The sequence below is a fragment of the Hoplias malabaricus genome, chromosome 8 (assembly GCF_029633855.1).
Source record: "Hoplias malabaricus isolate fHopMal1 chromosome 8, fHopMal1.hap1, whole genome shotgun sequence".
Taxonomy (NCBI): Eukaryota; Metazoa; Chordata; class Actinopteri; order Characiformes; family Erythrinidae; genus Hoplias; species Hoplias malabaricus.
Genome location: NC_089807.1, coordinates 15,427,928 through 15,447,031, shown reverse-complemented (window position 1 = coordinate 15,447,031; position 19,104 = coordinate 15,427,928). Strand labels below are relative to the sequence as shown.

General features: G+C 39.4%; 1 protein-coding gene across 2 annotated transcripts in view; it reads left to right on the top strand.

Annotated features, from left to right (window-relative positions):
* pcdh15a (protocadherin-related 15a) overlaps positions 1-19,104 on the top strand; it is a 212,666-nt gene that overhangs the window by 42,508 nt on the left and 151,054 nt on the right. For both annotated transcript variants that reach the window (XM_066678199.1, XM_066678200.1), the window contains exons 4-7: positions 3,974-4,134; positions 7,490-7,645; positions 18,709-18,828; positions 18,979-19,089. In XM_066678199.1, coding sequence (XP_066534296.1) covers positions 3,974-4,134; positions 7,490-7,645; positions 18,709-18,828; positions 18,979-19,089 — 548 coding nt within the window. The remainder of the gene's footprint in view (positions 1-3,973; positions 4,135-7,489; positions 7,646-18,708; positions 18,829-18,978; positions 19,090-19,104) is intronic.

Sequence of the window (19,104 nt, the reverse complement as noted above, 5' to 3'; positions counted from 1 at the left end):
TGGATGTGTTTACAATCCTTGGGTTGATGCAAATAAAAATGCAAAGAAAGCAGAATAATCAGACATAGCATACATACACATACATGCCATAGATTTAACAAATACTAACTTCTGATTGCTGTTATATCACCTGTAGAGGGCAGCAATGAGTGATGTTTGTTTGTTTGATATTGAACTGTTGGTCACTGCTTGTCACTGCTACACTGCAGGAAAGCTGTATGGCTGCTTTGGCCACTGTAAATGTGTTTATTAATAGCTGCATGAATTATTTTTAATATTAGAAACAAAGTGATTAATTGCAATTATTTCATGATGTGTGAGGGTTGGCTAAAATGTCTTGCTCTTGACAGATGTATTTACAGGAAGAGGGGATGTCTGTGATCTGACAGGTGCTGAAAGTCTGGGATTGATAGCTTAAGCACATGTTTGTGTGTGTGAAATTGATTGCATGATCACACATAGTGATTAGTGTGAATAGAATTGTTAGATCCCATTACTGATATGGTGTGTGTGTGTGTGTGTGTGTGTGTGTGTGTGTGTGGAGAGCACACATCTGTCTCTGTTTGCATGCTGCAGTAGTTGGTTTGATCTCTCTTTAATAGCGTTTTTATACTAAATGGAGTTTGCGGTGCACAGGGCTCTGTTGTGTAGTATTCAGACTCGCAGCTACAGCCTTGTGTACACTCCTCCACCGGATCAAACGCAATTAAGCTCAATCAGCCTGCAGTGCAGGCTGGAGAAGATGAGGTCTGGATTGACGTAGGTACTTGCTTTGAAGCTCCTTTGTGGCCTGCAGTTTGTTCTTCATTGCACAGACCGTGCTTGTGAACCTGGGTAATGGCGTGAGTCACGAGGAGCAGCAGCGGCTGCTGGATCTCGATCTTCAGTCAGACTCACACTGAACTCTGCTCAGAGGAAACAGAGCCTACTCCAGCAGCCCAGCTCCATGCTGCTACCGTGTTTGATTTTGTGTCTCCCTTCAGGAATATCTATCAATCTTGAAACTTCACCAGTAGGTTTTGAGAGGGGTCGAAGGGGGAGTTTGGCATCTTAAAAGGTGCTTTTCATTTCTAGACTGTTACTCCAGCATTCTGCTCTTTTCACAGGGAGGTACAGATAGATTAAGGACTCATAAACATGGGAATTGTGACTTAATGTTGATTTAAATTAGGGCTATGGATTGATTTAAGTAATGAATAAAAAATAAATTAAAATAATTGCGCATTTACTGCTATTAATTGCAAATAATCACATTGTTCCTTTTTAAAACTGAAGCTGTTAATAGCAGATATTTCAGTGTAAAAAAAGAAAAGAAAAGTAAGATCATCATTATATTTGTATTAGTAGTGTCAATTAAAAAGTATATATTCATTAAATGAATGTATCTTTAAAATGTCATATTGAAAGGGATTTTTTAAATGATCCACCAGGACAAATGTACACAGAACAAACTCTTTTTAGTTGAAGGGTTAGAAATCCAATATTATAAACAAAATGCAGACTTTCTTCCTGGAACCTGCTATTCCAGAGAATAATAAATCCATTATAATAATCTCATGATGTTTCACCTATTCATGCAGAGTTTCTATACACTAGATCTAGATGGTTAGTGTTCTGTTCTGAGTATGTTATTAGTAGTAGTCTCCCCTATAGTTTTCCCTATTAGCTTGGCAGAGTCATGTGTCATGGGAGTTCTGCTGTCTCCTCAGTGATGGAACGTATACCTGTATACATGGCGACCATCTTCGATTCCAGTTTAGTTGTACAAATTGGAAGTTGTCTGCCAGACACACCACATCATCAAGTAAAACCCAGGACCACGGACAGTGGTTTCAGCTGAATGACAAGACTTGGTTGTTCTAGCATTGAGCCTGATGTTTTAGTGAAGGAATGGAGAAAAGGAAAGCCTTAACACTGGAACATGGACAGCACTGAACACGTTCTGTAGCCCTTGAATTTTCTGCTTGCTTTCACATTCCAGTTTTCACTCACATGAAGCACACCACTGTTACTCTGATGAAATTCTCTGGCATTCTGATGTATCATACTTGAACCCAAGATAGCGGTTGCAATGGCCTTACAGGTTTCCAATAGGTTGTATTTAAGAGTGGCTCACAGTCTGCTAAAATGTTTTCATAGGTGTCTCCCTATGTTTGAGACAATCAGTTTTTTTAAATAAAATGGCTAAATCTTATTTTGCATAATCATTAATGTTTTAATATTTAAAAACATGTGAGAGTGGCTTAAAGTTTAAAGAAATAATTTTGGTGCATTGTCAGAAGCAAGCTGGAAGTAATTAACCCTGATTAATGACAGAGCTAGGTTTATAGTTATAGCATTATCGAATATTGGGAAGCTGTCAGTAAAGTACAGTATGTGCATTACAGTGTGACAGGTTTCTTTTCATTCATTCATTGTCTGTAAGTACTTATCCAGTTCAGGGTCACGGTGGTTCTGGAGCCTACTTGGAATCACTTGGAGCAAGACGGGAACACACCCTGGAGGGGGTGCTAGTCCACAGGGTGACACACACTCACACATTCACTCGGACCTATGGATACCTTTGAAGAGCTTCAACCCACAACCCCAGGACCCTAGGACCCTGGAAATGTGTGACTACCTGCTGCACCGCTGTGCCGTGCTTCTGTGTTTAAATATAAATAAAACTCATGCATGATGCTATCCTTGGTTTGCAATTGTGTCATTTCTACTTGTTCACTGAAAGAAGGAAACTGGACTAGTCATTAGAGCTTTACAACAAGAGCCAATATCAGAAAATTGGAGCCATTATGTTGGTGCGTCTCTGCTTTTTATGTAAAAGTCACTCATTGGCAAGACAAACAGCAAATACATATTTTATTTAGAGCATTTTGTTAGTAATGAATGTAGTAAGATACAGTACTTATCTGGGGATTGCCTCTGAGGCTTTTGAATCACGGTGGATTCAGGAGCTGTGACTAAATCTGGACGATCAAAGAAAGATTAGATAAAACAAAGCTCCAGTCAAAGCTATTGACTTTGACGCTGAATGTGAAGTGGTTTTCTCCTATTGATCAGATCACTGTTAGCTTATGAGCTTCCTGCTGCAGCCTGTGACGATGGAAACATAAATGAAATGCAGACAACAACATGGACATTTGTTCTCTAGCTGGAATATATGGAAGAGTTCTGACCAGCAGAATTCCAGGTGTGGGGCTAGTGCAAGTGTGGCACTCTCAGGAGAATCAGCCACAGGCTGGAGGTGGAAAATCAGTGGGAGAAATTTCCTAACAGCAATTCAGGGAGGATTTCCTAACAGCAGCAAATGATGTGAAAATGGAAAGGGAGTGTTGTTATGCGAGCAGGAGGAAGCTGGATGTTGTCCTGCACTGGTAGTATTAATACTTATGCTTATGCAGAGTGTGAAAGGAGCGACGAGGCTGCTGATTGCTTGTTGTGCGAGGAGAAGTGAGGCTATTGTTACATGACCACAGAACTGTGGGAGGACAGCTTATCTGCTGGGTGAGTGTGGAGGCCAGGAGAAAGATGCTATTATTCCTTTCACACTAAGGGGAAAAAAGTGAAGCATAATTATCTCAGCAGAGAACGGAGGCTGTATATTGTTTATCATACCGTTAATTTACGAGCTGAACACTCGTACAAGATGGACCTCTCACACACTGATGACCAGATATTTATAATAGTAGCAGATCAGCTAATGAACTCGCACTAGCTGATTCTGCAGCTAAATTGCACTCTAAAAGATCTATTATTCTGACGTAGTGTGATTACTGCTCTCGCTCTGACACTGCCACTCATCAATAACACGGTGGGCTCACCAAACCAGAGTGGAGGTGAAACTGGGTGTTGGGGCATGTTAGAACTGAGCCTGTACACTTCAATTTTCTGATTTTCTGATTTCTCTCTCTCTCTCTCTCTCTCTCTCTCTCTCTCTCTCTCTCTCTCTCTCTCTCTCTCTCTCTCTCTCTCTCAGGTACAGTGCTGGTGGAGAATATGCAAATTAATGGTCGAGCACAGGACCCTGGCCGGACCATCTCTCTGACTCTGCTGGATAACTACAACTACTGGGTCATAATGGACCCCATACTCCAGAGACTATACCTCAACAGCACCGGCCGAGTACTGGACCGAGATGTGAGTGGATATGGACCCCAGTGGTGTCTTGAAAAAAATATGTTGCATTAATCAAAAAATAAATGTTGCAAACTGTAATAATACTGTAATCAAGGCCATCCTTCAAAAACCAACAGAATTATTTGGTGATGGTGGTAGGAAGGGCATAGTCATATTTCAATAATTTAATATCAGATATGAAATTTCCAATCACAGTGTGTGTAGTTATTTAGTAATAAATGTAGTAATAAATATATAAATAATGCTGTCTTGTAATATAGCAAACATGCATTTGTACTAGTGCTGTCAAACTTAAGGCATTAATATTTTTTAACACAAATTAGTCAGTTTAAAAAATTTAGCCACAACTTCCTCCCATAGGCATTGAATATCATAACTTTCTCTCTCTGTCACTCTATTCCTGTGTCCGAAATGGCCCCCTGTTCACTATACTCTATATGATTCACTATACAGTGTATTATAATAGGGAACTGAATTCAGGAAGATATTGAATGATTTTGAGCACTGCTTCACTAAACGAAGCAGTGGATTATGGGTAATCGGGTGTCTGAAGCTAAAGCTCTCCCTGAATCTTTTGCTCACCAAATTAATAGATTTCAATTCAGATATCATCAAAAATATGCTGAGATTTTAGACTAAATTAAAATATTCCTCTGGTCAGTTTGTCATGAACATCATTTATCTCCCTCCCAAAATTACAAGGCATTTTATTACTGCTGTTTTAACTTTACATCTGTGATTATACTTTTAATTCCATTGTGTTGATCTTACATTGATTCTTTGATTTTACCTTTAAATATCCATCATTAAAACTTCAGTCTAAAAAAGTGACAAGGAATGATTACTCATTATTAATTAATTATACAATTGTGAGATTTATTTCGTTTAGTTCGTTTAATGCACTTCTTTACATTTACACTTAGTGAAAGTAAAATGAATCCTGCTATTTTCAAATGTCTTCATGCCAGGATTTAATGTATTATGATCATTTTATTTGGTAATAATATTTGAAATGCAATTTACATCCAGATGTCTGTACTACACTCATTATCACCAGTGTATAACAAGCTATGGTAATGTATGCTCATTGTGGATGCAGATGTTCATTTGTGCACATACAGCTTGTATTACTGTAGAAAACATTGCCAGGAGAATAGAATGATCTGGAGCAGCCGCACATGAGGTTCACCCTACTCAGTGTTATATATTAGCCAGATGGGTATAAAATATGAAATAAAGCATTGGGCAGTGGAGCAGCAGAACTGTTTAATGGAGAGATGGAACTGTATCCAAAACCACAGGGATGAGTAAGAGTGGCGTGTGTGATCCAGAACTCATCATCCCACATCAGCACCTGCCCTCACTAATATTTCTGGCTGAATGCCATCAGATGTTGGATAAGCAGGTGTCGTTTGGCCTTGTAGTGAAAGTAAGTATATAAAAACAGCCTCTATGATTTTTAATATGTGGCTGGAGAACGTGCAGGATCCTCCACATCCTAAACAAAGGTGAACCTGCTTTCCCAAAGGGCTGCTGTAAGAGTGAAGGCCTGTCTTTAGGCTGAGAGTCTGTCACTAAGTACTCAAGAGGAGAGATGACAGCACTGTAATACCTCTATTGGATCAAAACATCACAGTGAATCTGTCTGTCTCTTTATCCAGCCTGTGCAGTCAGGCAATCTGTTCAATAGACTACAGAGTTCTTATTTTGGCCTGAACACACGTAATGCCTCAATTTAAGAAAGAAAAGTGAGAGACAGTAAAAGAAAGGATGCGAGAGAGAGAGAAGTCAAGAAAGCAAAAGAGAGAAACTCAGTTATTTGTGATTGTCTTTAAATCGTATCCATAATGTTTTATTTTTTAAATTGCTGCAGCCAGGCTCTCAAAAAATGTAGTACTTTAAGGATTGGCTCTATCATTGGGTGATCACCAGTTCGATCAGGCGTACAAGTCAGAACAGTCAGGCTTTCCTTTAAGAATAAATAGGGTTTCGATCCCTGGTGTTGCCTCAGCTAATTGAGGGCAGCAGTCTGGGTGAGCGCCATTGGCCTTTTCTCTCTGAGTGGACAGGGTGGCCTTCTGTCTCCCCTCACCACATGCACAATGCCAGCCAGCCCTGGAGTCTGGCAGGTCTGGATTGTTAGTGTTCTCCTCCAAGCGTGTTAAACTGTTTTGTTGTTTTATCAGGAGTTCTAAGAAACTACAGTTGGTTTCACATCTCATCAACTAGCATCAATATGAGGAACGGGAAAAGTGTTATTCCCAAAATGGAAAAGTTATAGTGGAGGGAAAATGTGCTCTTAAGTTATACTTACTGGAAATGTTCTTTTGCAAGAAAATGTTCTTTTGAATTGATTCATACATTGAATCAATGAATCAGTTTTATACAGTGTGTTTTCTACAGTTTTCCAGTGGGTTTGACATTAGTTTGCAGACGTAAAAAATAAAGGAAAGCAACAAAAACAGATATTGTTTTGCACAAAGATGCTTATTGACGGTGTCTCCGTTTTTGTTGATTATTAATTTAACACTGCAGCTGTATTTCAAGAGGAATGTAGAAATGTTCCAAAATGACCTGGAATGAAATAATTTTACATTGACTTCCATTGTAAGTTAAGAAGGTTTTTTCCTTCTCCTTTGAAGTTACTATTTTGTATTAAGGCGGGACAATAGTTCAATATCAATATATATCACAATAAAAAAAGATATGATTTTTATACATTTTTTCAATATTTCAGTGCAGATTATTTACAGCACAGTTCATTGCACTCAATTTTAAAATTAGTTGAAAAATATTAATATTGACAAAGCCAAGAGGTATTTGTTTGATGGTGATGTCATGTTGCTTTCAGTTCTTGGCAGTTTTTCTGTGGCTTTCTTATTGTTCATATTGATATCAGAATTATATCGTATTGACCCCAATTAAGAAATATATTGTGATATTAATCTTGTCAATATCGCCCAGCTCTATTTTGTAGATACATGTTTTTCTTTGGAAATCGATGGTATATAAACCAGAGGGGATACAAGGCCAGTCCAACCAGGCTATGACCTTTCAGTCCAGGCTATCTGTGGTAATTTGGAAGATTACACAGATTCTTTATCCTGCATGATTGGGCCAGTCAAATCCCTTACAAATGACATTACACAATCTCCTCTGCTCCGACTAATCCAGCTCCTGCAGTGCTCCAGTGATCCTCGTCTTTAAGTGTGGATGTATGGCTTGTCCTTCTGAAGAGCAGTGAGACAAGCTGTGAGTCTTCCTGCTCCCAGGCATGATTTAACTCAGTCTCTCCTCCCTCTCTCTCTCTCTCTCTCTCTCTCTCTCTCTCTCTCTCTCTCTCTCACTCTCACAGCCCCCCAACTTCATCACTACTATAGTGGTTCAGGTGCAGTGTACAAATGAGCTGGTGGGGACGGTGATCCTACATGAAGTTCGTATTGTGGTGCGTGATCGCAATGATAATTCACCGCAGTTCCAGCAGCCACGCTACTACGTCGCAGTAAACGAGGTGAGAGTCTTCCTGCTGCCTGCGGGCCTTTAAAGACGAGTGCCCACAGAGTGTTAAATCAAAACTCCCTATTTCTTTTGTGTCCTGCACCTGTGCCACACTCTAGAAGAATGCGCCCACAGAGTTTTTGACTTTTCATGAAACTAAAATCGATTTAAAACTCACACAAAGGTTTGGCACAACTTCCTTTTTGTCATCTTCAGTTTGTTAGTGTTTCAGATTTTCTGTTATTGTGGTGTGATGGATGGCAAAGGATTGATGAGTGGATGAAGCTCCGGATGTGTCATTGAAATTCTTCCAAAAATAAGCTGTTTTTCTCGGAAGTAATCATAGATCATTCTGATGCTTCTGACCCTTCTAATTTCTCCTCTGTATTCGAAGGATCCTTCTGATTAGCAAAGCCTTAGAGGACCAACCAGTTTAGATATGCATTCCATTTAGGCCACTGCCCAGAAATTATACTGCATGATTCATTTAAGATTTAATTTCTCCCTTAATCTAATTTAAATGTTCTGCTAGAGGAGCTACAGCAGATGAATGAGTGAAATTAAACAGTGTGTATTCTCAGAACTGTATGCACTGCTGTTTGCTATGACTGATCCAAAGCGTTCTTTGTTGTTGGATGCATTGTCAAATGCATTTTTGTAACTGATACATGTGTACTCTCATTTAGAGTAAGGAGGTGCGGGGGAAAAGTGCACAAGGGCCGGTCAAAAACTGATGAGGATATTTATGCTTAGAATTGAATGAGACTGAGCATGAAACAATACACTCTTCACAAATGAGTCACAAAGAGCACGCTGTATAAATACACCCCGGTGCAGGCAATTCAGTACTCGGGTGACTTCTCTAATTGGAGCCTGAGTTTCCATTCTATCCACATGGGCTTCTAGGGACACCTGGGAGTTGTAGGAAGGAGGAGGTGATGTCACAGCTGTATGAATTAGTAGCAGCTAATTATTGAATAGATTGAATACAAACATTCATGAAACGTGTCTAAATAGCAACTTCACATTTGTTCAAAAGTATTGTTTACTGCAAAAAAAAAAGTCCTATGAATTTATGACATCTCAAATAAATTCTACAGTAGCACTGAGAAATGACAATAAAATCCAGAGAGCGGTGCCGAATAACCTGCAGAAATAGCCATGTTTTTGTCTCTGCCTTTTGTAAATGCTTGAAGTAAAGCATTGTGGAGGATGCTGGACTCCAGCCAGGGCTCTGGGATTATGGGGGAGTATCCCAGCATGCACCTTAGGGTCCCCATTTAGGAATAGGAATTGTGGTATTTGGGGATTATTTTGTTGGTGTGTGTGTTTTGAGTTTGTGTACGAATATTGACTTGGTGCAGAGTGGTAACCACTGTCAGGAAGGTTTGTGTGATGAGGGATAAGGGCTCAGCCATGTCCACTTGGTCTGTCCCCTATGCCCTTGTTAGGGTGCAGGCAAATATTCATTCATTCATTCACACTTTTGTGTATTAGTTTATAGAATTAAAGCATAACATATGTTGTATTTCGAGTGTATTGTATCCGTCTCAACTCAACGTCTTCAATCAAAATAAGCACATACGTCATATACCAATATATTGCAGTTTTATTACATCACTTAAATTTTGTGTAGATGCTTTTAGGACTCGACAAAGATAAGTATGCTGTCCACTCTCTCTCTCTCTCTCTCTCTCTCTTCTCTCTCTCTCTCTCTCTCTCTCTCTCTCTCTCTCTCTCTCTCTCTCTCTCTCTCTCTCTCTCTTTCCCTCCCTCCCTCCAATTCCCTCAGTCACCCAAATTCAATCAGTGGCACACAAGAAATACTAAATGATGATTTAATATCCGGACAAAATGGCATATGCTGATGACACATTGCGAGTATGTGACTAATGCGGCAGTGTGTGAGGCTGAGAGAGTTTCATTTTCAGGCCAGGCCAGGCCTGAATGAGCTGAAAGAAGCTCTGTGAGGTGATTGGCTGGCACTGTGTGTTCTGTGTGTTCTGTGGGCTCTCGGTGGGGAGGATGCAGCTCACAGCACTCATCTTGATAAGAGTGATTGACGTAACGCTGCTACACATTCTCTTCTTGCGAGTGAGTGTGAGAGAGAGAGAGAAACAGAGAGAGAGAGACTGACGTTGAAGTAATTACACAGTCAGCTCGCACACTGCTAGTCCATCAGATCAAAAACACTCATTAGTTCCTCTCCCAGAACTAGACACACACCATACATCATGCACACACAAGCCAGAGGAGTACATGAGTACATCCTAATTCCTTCGTATGACCAGTTTAATCAATAGAGCCTTTGCAGTGAAGATACTTATATGTGATTTTTTTATTTATTTTTTTAGCTCTTAAAGGGGATGTCTATAATTGTGGGGGAACTATGTTCTCTGGTTTGTTTATGTTTAGAAGCTCTGCATTTTAAGAAAAAACAGTGTGTTTGAGGGGGAAAAAAGACTGTTGTGTGTACGTGGCTGAAGTTGAACATGTCTGTAATTTTCCATTCACGGTTTGAATTACCCCAGAAACTCATTTGGTACTGGAGTTGTTTAGTTTTGTAGTATTTTAGGTCTGTGATTATGTTCATGTATGTTAGCGCTCTAACAAATCTAGAGTCAGTTCCATCTACAGCAAAAAAAAAAAAGTCGAAATTACCCACCTATGGAGCAGGTATAGAGCAATATCCTCATCTCAGCTCATGCTTTTCAACATTTAGCAGTCCTTCAATATGCCTGAGACATTTAGTTTATTTTTGTTTGTTTTTAACCCATTTACAGACACTAGGACTTTGTAAACATGTTAGTTCATTTTCAATTACGAAATAGACTGGAGAGTTAGCAAATGATGATTTTTTTTTAATTAAATTCTATAAAGTCACCCTTTCATGGTATTGTTTGGTGTCCTCAACTGTAAATAAAGCAGTTAAAATATTCCACTTTCAATTAACATTTAAATTTCACTGTATTTTCAATTTAAACCTGTACTCATACAAAACTGTTTATCTCCACTGCTAAGACTAAACCAGCAAAGCAGTTGATAAGAAAATTACATATGATTGTGGGTTGGAAGGGCTCAATTAAATCTTAATGACACAAGGGGCTAATTTATTGACCTAAACAAACTTAAAAGTAAAATCCCAATTTATTTAAGTGTAGCAGTTTCATTATTTATAATTTCACTTCCTTGGAAATAGTTCCATTCCTCAGCTTTGTGCATTGAGTGTAGTCACGGAATACATGATGATAGTGAATGCATCTCAAATCAGAACAAATATTTTGTCATACACAATACATCTAGCAGTGGTTTTCTATGATGACTGTCCACACACCTGAAATAATACAGATACATAGACGTATATAAAGGTATATAGAGAAATAATTAAAGTAAAAATTGTGCTAATAACTGAGTGGCAAACAGATGGCGTGCAATGCAGTGGAGAATTGTAAAGTGCGAGTGTGATGTGTGCAAAAGTGAATTTGTGATGCTTGTTAATGAAAATGATATATATATATCTACATATCTACATATGAAAATGACTCACATCTGATCACACAAAAAATATTCACACACCTCTGAAAATCTGAGTAAAATTAAGTCAAAAAATGCCTTAGCTTTCAATTGACAGCAATAAACAGAATTGATAATAATAATTGGGTAGGGTTAGGAATCATGGTTTGTTATGGTTTCTTACTATGATTTCAGTTTGTATGGGTATGGTTCAGTCAGCTTTTGACTGTTTTGCTCATGGAGGTTATTCTCTTCCATTGACTTGTCTCATGAATTGTTTGAATTCTCTCTCTCTCTCTCTCTCTCTTTCTGTGTGTGTGTGTGTGCCATGCTTGCATGCATGTTTTGTTTCTCATGCTCTCTCTCTGCAGTGTAGTTCCAGCAGTGTTCTGTGTGAATAGCACCCAAAGTCCAGTTTATAGACTCTCTGTACATATTCTGATATTTGTCTAAACAGTTCGCCTGTAGATTTGTTGAAACATGATGCAGCATCATAACCAGGACTTGGTGCTGAGCAGAAAATTGCTGTGGTGCAACGGCATGTTTATGTTTGTGTGGGTGTGTGTATATCTGTGTTTATATTAATATACGGCAGTTACACTGGCTGTGATTTCATCATGCACACATCCCCCTGCTTCTATTCTTAAATTCAGCATTGGCGTTCTGGCAGTAGGGTCACTGCCATCCCTCAGAATGTGTGTGTATGTGAGTGTGAGTGTGTGTGTGTGCGTGTGTGTGTGTGTGTGTTTGTGTGTGTGTGTGTGTGTGTGTGTGTGTGTAAGAGAGAGATTCTCAGTCATTTTCAGCAAATTATTACTGATATCATGGTTATATAACTACAGGTGTGTTTTATTAAAAGAGGAACTAATTACCCTAGTGTGTCAACACGGTGTGCCAAAGGGGTGGATAATTTAGCAGCTTATCTGCTAAAATTTCGTTACAAATAAAATAAATGCTTTATATCTTTGTCATTAATGACCATGACAATGTTTAGCTCATGTACTTTGTTTGAAAGCTCCTATATATAAAAAAAATAAATTAAAAGGAACTCCCTGTACATATTTCAGAATTCTTTATTAAATACTTCTCTAATTGCACCTTGGCTGTGGGCAGCATGAAAGCGTAGCAGGTAATGTAAGTATGTGAGTGATTGTGTGAGTGTGTGATGCTCTGTGATGAATTGGCGCACTGTCCAGTGTGTGTTAATAGCCTGATTCCAGGTAAGCTGCAGACACATCACGAGCCTGATCAGGATGAAGCAGTTACAGAAGATTTAATCCTGGCTTTTTGGGGCCAGTATGAATTTGAACTTATTATGAGCTTTGCTTCTTAATTTCATTTAGTGCAGCAAAAAGCTAGGAGAGTTCAGTCACAGCTGGGAGAGAAATAAAGCATATTAAACAATAGTTTTAAGCAGGGATTTCCAGTCAGGTTTCCTTACGTGCATTATGGGGTGCATATAGGATATAAACCATATATTATCCATTCAGTACCCCAGCTGGTACAAAGTAACTCAAACAACTCTTGTAAACTGGCAAATGTTCCCAGAACACAAGCACATCCCTAACACGAGGGCATCAATCTCTTGTAAAATGTTGGTGTATACACAGTTAAATTACCCAACTGAAACACACTCAACAAGAGATACAGCTCATATAAAAGGTTAGAAAACAATCAGAGTAGGAAGACAAATTGTGTTTATGGCTGGGAATTCGCCATCTGCACCCTCTGCACAGTAATGGCTCAATGAACTAACAAAAGTGGCAGCATATAAGAGAAAATGGACAGGTGTTACTAGAAAAGGAGACACAAGTTGCTTCTTTGAGATATAGGCTACGCTTACTCTGCACTTACTAAAGCATTTTATAGTATTTGGGAGGAAGGCATAAAACAGAGAAGAGATCTGATCAGTATCTGAATGCAGAGAGATCTACTATAAACCTGCCATTGTCTAAATCAGATGATGATGAGATCACAGTGATGTTAAGGCCTAGTATAAACAGGGCCAAAGATAACTACATAATGAGTCTGAATCTGAAGAGTTGCTCCCTTTGTGTGTGTGTGTGTGTGTGTGTGTGTGTATCAAAGTTAGTATAGTTAATGTAAAATATATAATACTAATAAAAACAAAAGTTAGAACACGTATAGGATGATTCCAGTGAACAAGGTTAAAACAGCACATTGTGCATTGTGTGGTAGCAACCTATTCTCTCTTCTGCCAAATTGCCTTTTATATTGTAAGCTCCTCCCACACAACTACTCCAGCCAGGACACTGATTGGTGGACAGATGCTCACTAAGCAGCCACACATGGTGAGAGAGAGAGAGAGAGAGAGAGAAGAGAGAGATAGAGAGAGAGAGAGAGAGAGAGAGAGAGAGAGAGAGAGAGAGAGAGAGAGTGTGAGTCAAATCAACTGCATGCTTACTTCCTCATGCTCATAACTACTTGGTTTATATTTTACGTTCACAGTAGTGACTGAGAGATTTATAGTCCTTGCTAAATAGTACATTTCACATCTACTACCTCTGCGTGCTGTAATTGATCGAGAACATCTTATGGAAGCAAATCTGGAAGTAGAGTTTTGGCACTGAGCCTATTTCTTCCACATGCTGTACTCAGCACTCAGCAAAATGCAGGGAAATCAACTATGAAAAGCAGTGAAATTTATCAGACAGAATATTATGTGTGGTGCATGCACATTTTCCAGTTAAACTACAGGCTTGTACTGCAAGTCAGAAAACTGCCACAGAGAAAACCAGTGCAACACGCTCTGTTTCATGAATGTTTTGCATTAAATAAATAACAGGTGCAAAGAGGTATCCAGCTGGAAAAGTCTTTTATCAGGGTTTCCAGTATAATCTGCTGTGACTCTAGAGAATGTAAATATTATATATACATATATAAAAATGGCTAATTTATGAGACTGCTGTGGCACTTGTACCACACAGAGGCCATGTGTTTCTTAGGCCCTGTTTACACATGCCTTAGGTGTCATGAAAAATGCAGGATTTTGCTTTCCAGTGTCAGGAGGAGTGAAACCATTTCAGTAATGATGGACACTGAACTGCAGTTGTGATCTGAAGTATATTTAATGAGAGCCAGCTCATGATACAGCATACAAACCAAACACCATCAGCCAGCTTGAGTGATGTACAATAATATTGGAATTATATCGGTATCCGTCAATAATTGTTTTTTGTATTTAAAAGATTATCAGGGTGATGCAATTGCTGATGCCTTTGTTTTATGCTGAAGGCTGATTACTCTGTTGTTGAATAGTTGCACTGCTGTCCGCTGGTATTTCATTGTGTTTAATCATTTGCTTTACGTTAGCTTTCATTTATTTATTATTATTATTTGTATTACATTGGGGCGGCACGGTGGTGCAGCAGGTAGTGTCGCAGTCACATAGCTCCAGGGGCCTGGAGGTTGTGGGTTCGATTCCCGCTCCGGGTGACTGTCTGTGAGGAGTTGTTGTGTTCTCCCTGTGTCCGTGTGGGTTTCCTCTGGGTGCTCCGGTTTCCTCCCACAGTCCAAAAACACATGTTGGTAGGTGGATTGGCGACTCAAAAAGTGTCCGTAGGTGTGAGAGAATGTGTGTCTGTGTTACCCTGTGAAGGACTAGCGCCCCCTCCAGGGTGTATTCCTGCCTTGCGCCCAATGATTCCAGGTAGGCTCTGGACCCACCGCGACCCTGAACTGGATAAGCGCTTACAGATAATGAATGAATGAATGAATGTATTACATTGAATGTTATGCGAACAAATGTTATATTTGTCTGTAATGTTAACTAGGGCATCTTTCTATATTTTAAATGTGTATATCGGCACGTGTATCGGTATCCACAGATATGAACATTCAGCTTATCTGATATTGGCATTGGCCAAGCACTCCCAAACTGGTGCATTGCTGATCGGCTCGTCTGAATATCTAGCTTTCAGACCACAACTTATATACCCAAGATTACATTAATATCCTAACGTTTCGATATTTGGGACTGATTACCTTCAAATCTAGCGGAACATATATATGAGTGCCGCATTAGGTTTACTGTGACCTTCTAAACCATGTTTGGTAACTGTCTCACTGTCTCTGAATACAGTTGCATAGCTGGAGAAGTTTTGCATCCACAGTGAAGAGTGGCTCCAGATTTTTAAAGAGAAGAAATTTCACGTGATTGTAGTTCACATGATCAAACCCTCTCAGACCTGCGTCTAAAAATAATAATTCATTCATTCATTCATTATCTGTAAGCGCTTATCCGATTCAGGGTCGCGGTGGGTCCAGAGCCTACCTGGAATCATTGGGCGCAAGGCTAAAAAAAATAATAAAAATAATAATAATAATAATAAATGGCATTTTTAAGGTGCTTTTCCGTGACCCAAAATGCCATTTACAATGAGATGGACACGTAAAGACAATCACATCCGTCAATCAAACAAAACAAGAAGAACAAATAACGCTACGTAACATAAAACAACATGGGCTAGTCAAGAAACAGAGAGATTAAATGCAGCTTCAAACAGGTATGTTTTAAGATTGGATTTGAATAGCAATAGAGATGTTGACTGTTGCATCTGAATGTTGCGAATATACAGGTTTTTAAAAAAGTGTATTCACATTGATGTGATCTGATCTGGGTCCTGGTGCTAATGTGTTGTGAATGGACTTACATTAAAGCATGTTACAAAGGTAGCCTTAGGAGTCTTGCTCAAGGACCTTTCTATGGCATCCACTAAAAAACTTTAGGTATTGGCCCAACTCCCTTGCTGAGGAAACTGCCTGTGGAATACAAGTTTTAATTTGAATATTTTACAGGAAAATATAATATAATATAAGGTTACATGTAAATGTGCAGTGTAATGACTGGATGCTAGTGGTGAAAGTAAATAGGATCAAAGAATCTGTTAAGATTGAGAACAGATAACTGAATCATGAATAATCCATTCATTATCTGTAAGCGCTTATCCAATTCAGGGTCATGGTGTGTCCAGAGCCTACCTGGAATCATTGGGCACAAGGCAGGAATACAACCTGGAGGGGGCGCCAGTCCTTCACAGGGCAACACACACACACTCACTCACACCTACAGACACTTTTGAGTCGCCAATCCACCTACCAACGTGTGTTTTTAGACTGTGGGAGGAAACCGGAGCACCCGGAGGAAACCCACGCGGACACAGGGAGAACACACCACACTCCTCACAGACAGTCACCCGGAGCGGGAATCAAACCCACAGCCTCCAGGTCCCTGGAGCCGTGTGACTGCAACACTACCTGCTGCGCCACTGCGCTGCCCCTGAATAATGAATCAGAATGTCAATAATAATTTGTTGTAAAATGTTCCCTGCTGGTCATTACAGGGTACAAGCTACGCTGTATAATAATAATAATAATAGCCCTTCATACCTTACATAGCACTTTTACCGTAGTCACTCATCATAAGCCTGTGAGATTAATAAGTGCAGTTAAAGACTTTAGACTAGTGGATAACAACCACGCAGCTATGAATACACAGGGAGGATGATGTAGGTACACTGTACGTATACCTTCTTAAAGCAGTCGAAGAACATACAACACTAATCAATACGGAATCCCAGTCTGCTTTCCCTTCATTGATTTTAAATGAGGATACTCCAGAGCTTATTCTAAACCTCTGGGTGAACTGAAGGAAGCCAGGCACAACTGAAGCGCAGATAAATGTGTTTACACGATTGGCTGGTTGTGTAATTCACACAGAAGCAGAAAAGCCTGTGAACCCAATAATACACTGTTGCAGTGACTGTAGAGAGTAGCTTCTAATATTCAACTGGGGTCCTCACTCTATATCACTTTTTGGGAACCGCAACCTGTTTACACGCATTGTGTGGACTTGTCTTCATTTGGGGACCACTAGATGGATGCTCCCCACAATGTAAACCATTACAGTTGTAGGTGAAGACATGTTTTAACGTTAGGTTGAGGGATTGAGGGATTGGGTTAGGTTTAAGCTAGTGGTGTATATGAAGCAGTGGTATTCTTCACAAAAACGAAAGCCGACTATGTAATGTCCCCACAACTCACAGATGCAAGATTGTGAGTGTGTGTTTGAGTGTGTGAAGGGCTGTGTCTTTGGTTCTGACAATTGCAGCTAAAGGCCTGAGGGAGCATTTCTCCACCTATAGTCTTCCCCCTGTCTGTTTCTTTCCTTTGCATTGTCACTTTTCTTCCTTTCAGCTTCCGTTTTCGGATTGTGTCTCTGTCTTGTTCACACATCCTTGCTTTGCTCTCCTGTCACTGGCTTTCTTAAAGGGAATCCTCAATGATTATGTGGTGCAGGCATAAAGACAGGGAAACATGTGCACACACACACAGAAACAGCAACCACTGTTTTTTTTTTTTTTTTTTTTTTTTTTTTTTTTTTTTTTTTATGAGCATCCTGGCCAATTGCAGACATTTCTGTCGGAGAATAAAAAAAATTATGATTGTTAATACTTTCTAGAATTTTAAAAGGAGTGATAAGCTTGAACTTATGTTGTTGTTACCGGAACAAGGACTTTCTCAGTTTATTAATATTATTTTTTTCTTTTTTAAAATGCAGCTGCGTTTTATACTGTGTCTGCATTTTATTCTGGATTAACCAGAATGCTCCATAATAAATTAATATAAATTAGTATAGAATCATAGACATATGTGAAAATATTGAGAGTATTACATACACAATATGTGCTTTTTTGATTTTATTTTATTTTTGTGTGTGTCATGCCTGTCACCCTGCTGTCCATGCCATGTTCCTTCTGTGATTCCTGCTCCACAGGAACTCCAACTCATAGGAGCCCCTGGGAGGTCAGGAAGACTCAGAGTGCCTCTCTCACACCAATCAGAGCAGGAGTAGGTGCTGTCTGTCACCAGAGTACTGATTCACTAGTCTCAAATTGCCTAGGGGTGCATTGTCTAGGGAGAGTCTGGTGCCTTTCGCCATTTACTGTGGCCAAAAACTGCCTAGTGCTGCAGGAAAAGTAATTTGCCTGACATGCAAAAAGGGCCAATCACAAGTCTCACAAGTAAGAGCCAGAACAAAACGATACACAGAAGCACGTATATGGCGGATGTACATAGGATAGTGAGGCCAGATTAGTGCACAAGTTTCAGACTCTCGGTTGACACCTGGCAGAAGGATTTTAATGCTGTGTGTTCACTCCATGCAAAGTACTACTTGTGATTTTAAGTAATGTGAACTTAAATAGAGTAACTCCAGTTCACGTCATTCACATAACATAGTTAACCATGTATAATGTCTTACTAGTGAGTTGTTTGTTCTCAGTTCAGGGTGTTATTATAACTCAAACGATCGAGTTATTAAACTTAATTGGTTTAAGGCAATCGGTTTCCTCAATCCATTTGAGTTCACTCATCAGGTTTTACAGTGCACTTGTGTCCTCGTATTTACTAAATGTACTTTCTCTGATTTTCCTTCTTTTTATTTTATTTTATTTTATTTTGTTTTATTTATTTATTTTCATTTATTTGTTTCAAGATTTGCCCTTTTTAAGATTAAATAACTCTTCTTCTTGTATTCCACAGCTCACACCTGTCGGCACCACCATCTTCACCGGCTTCACAGAAAACAACGGAGCCACGGACATTGATGACGGACCAAATGGTCAGATTGAATATGGCATCCAGTACAACCCAAATGACCCGGTAACACTATTGCTGACCTTACTGTACTGTTTGATTTATGGTCATCATCACAGAATGTGGTAAACTGTAGTTTTATATTCAACAAAGTTACTGCATCTGAACCATCTCTCTCTCTCTCTCTCTCTCTCTCTCTCTCTCTCTCTCTTTCAGTTGTCCAATAGGACTGTCCGGGTGGCTAGTACCCTGTCTGGAAACATCATTCTCGCAGAAAGACTGAACTATGAAGAGCGAACGCGATACCTAATCATTGTCCAGGCCAATGTAAGAGATTCGGTC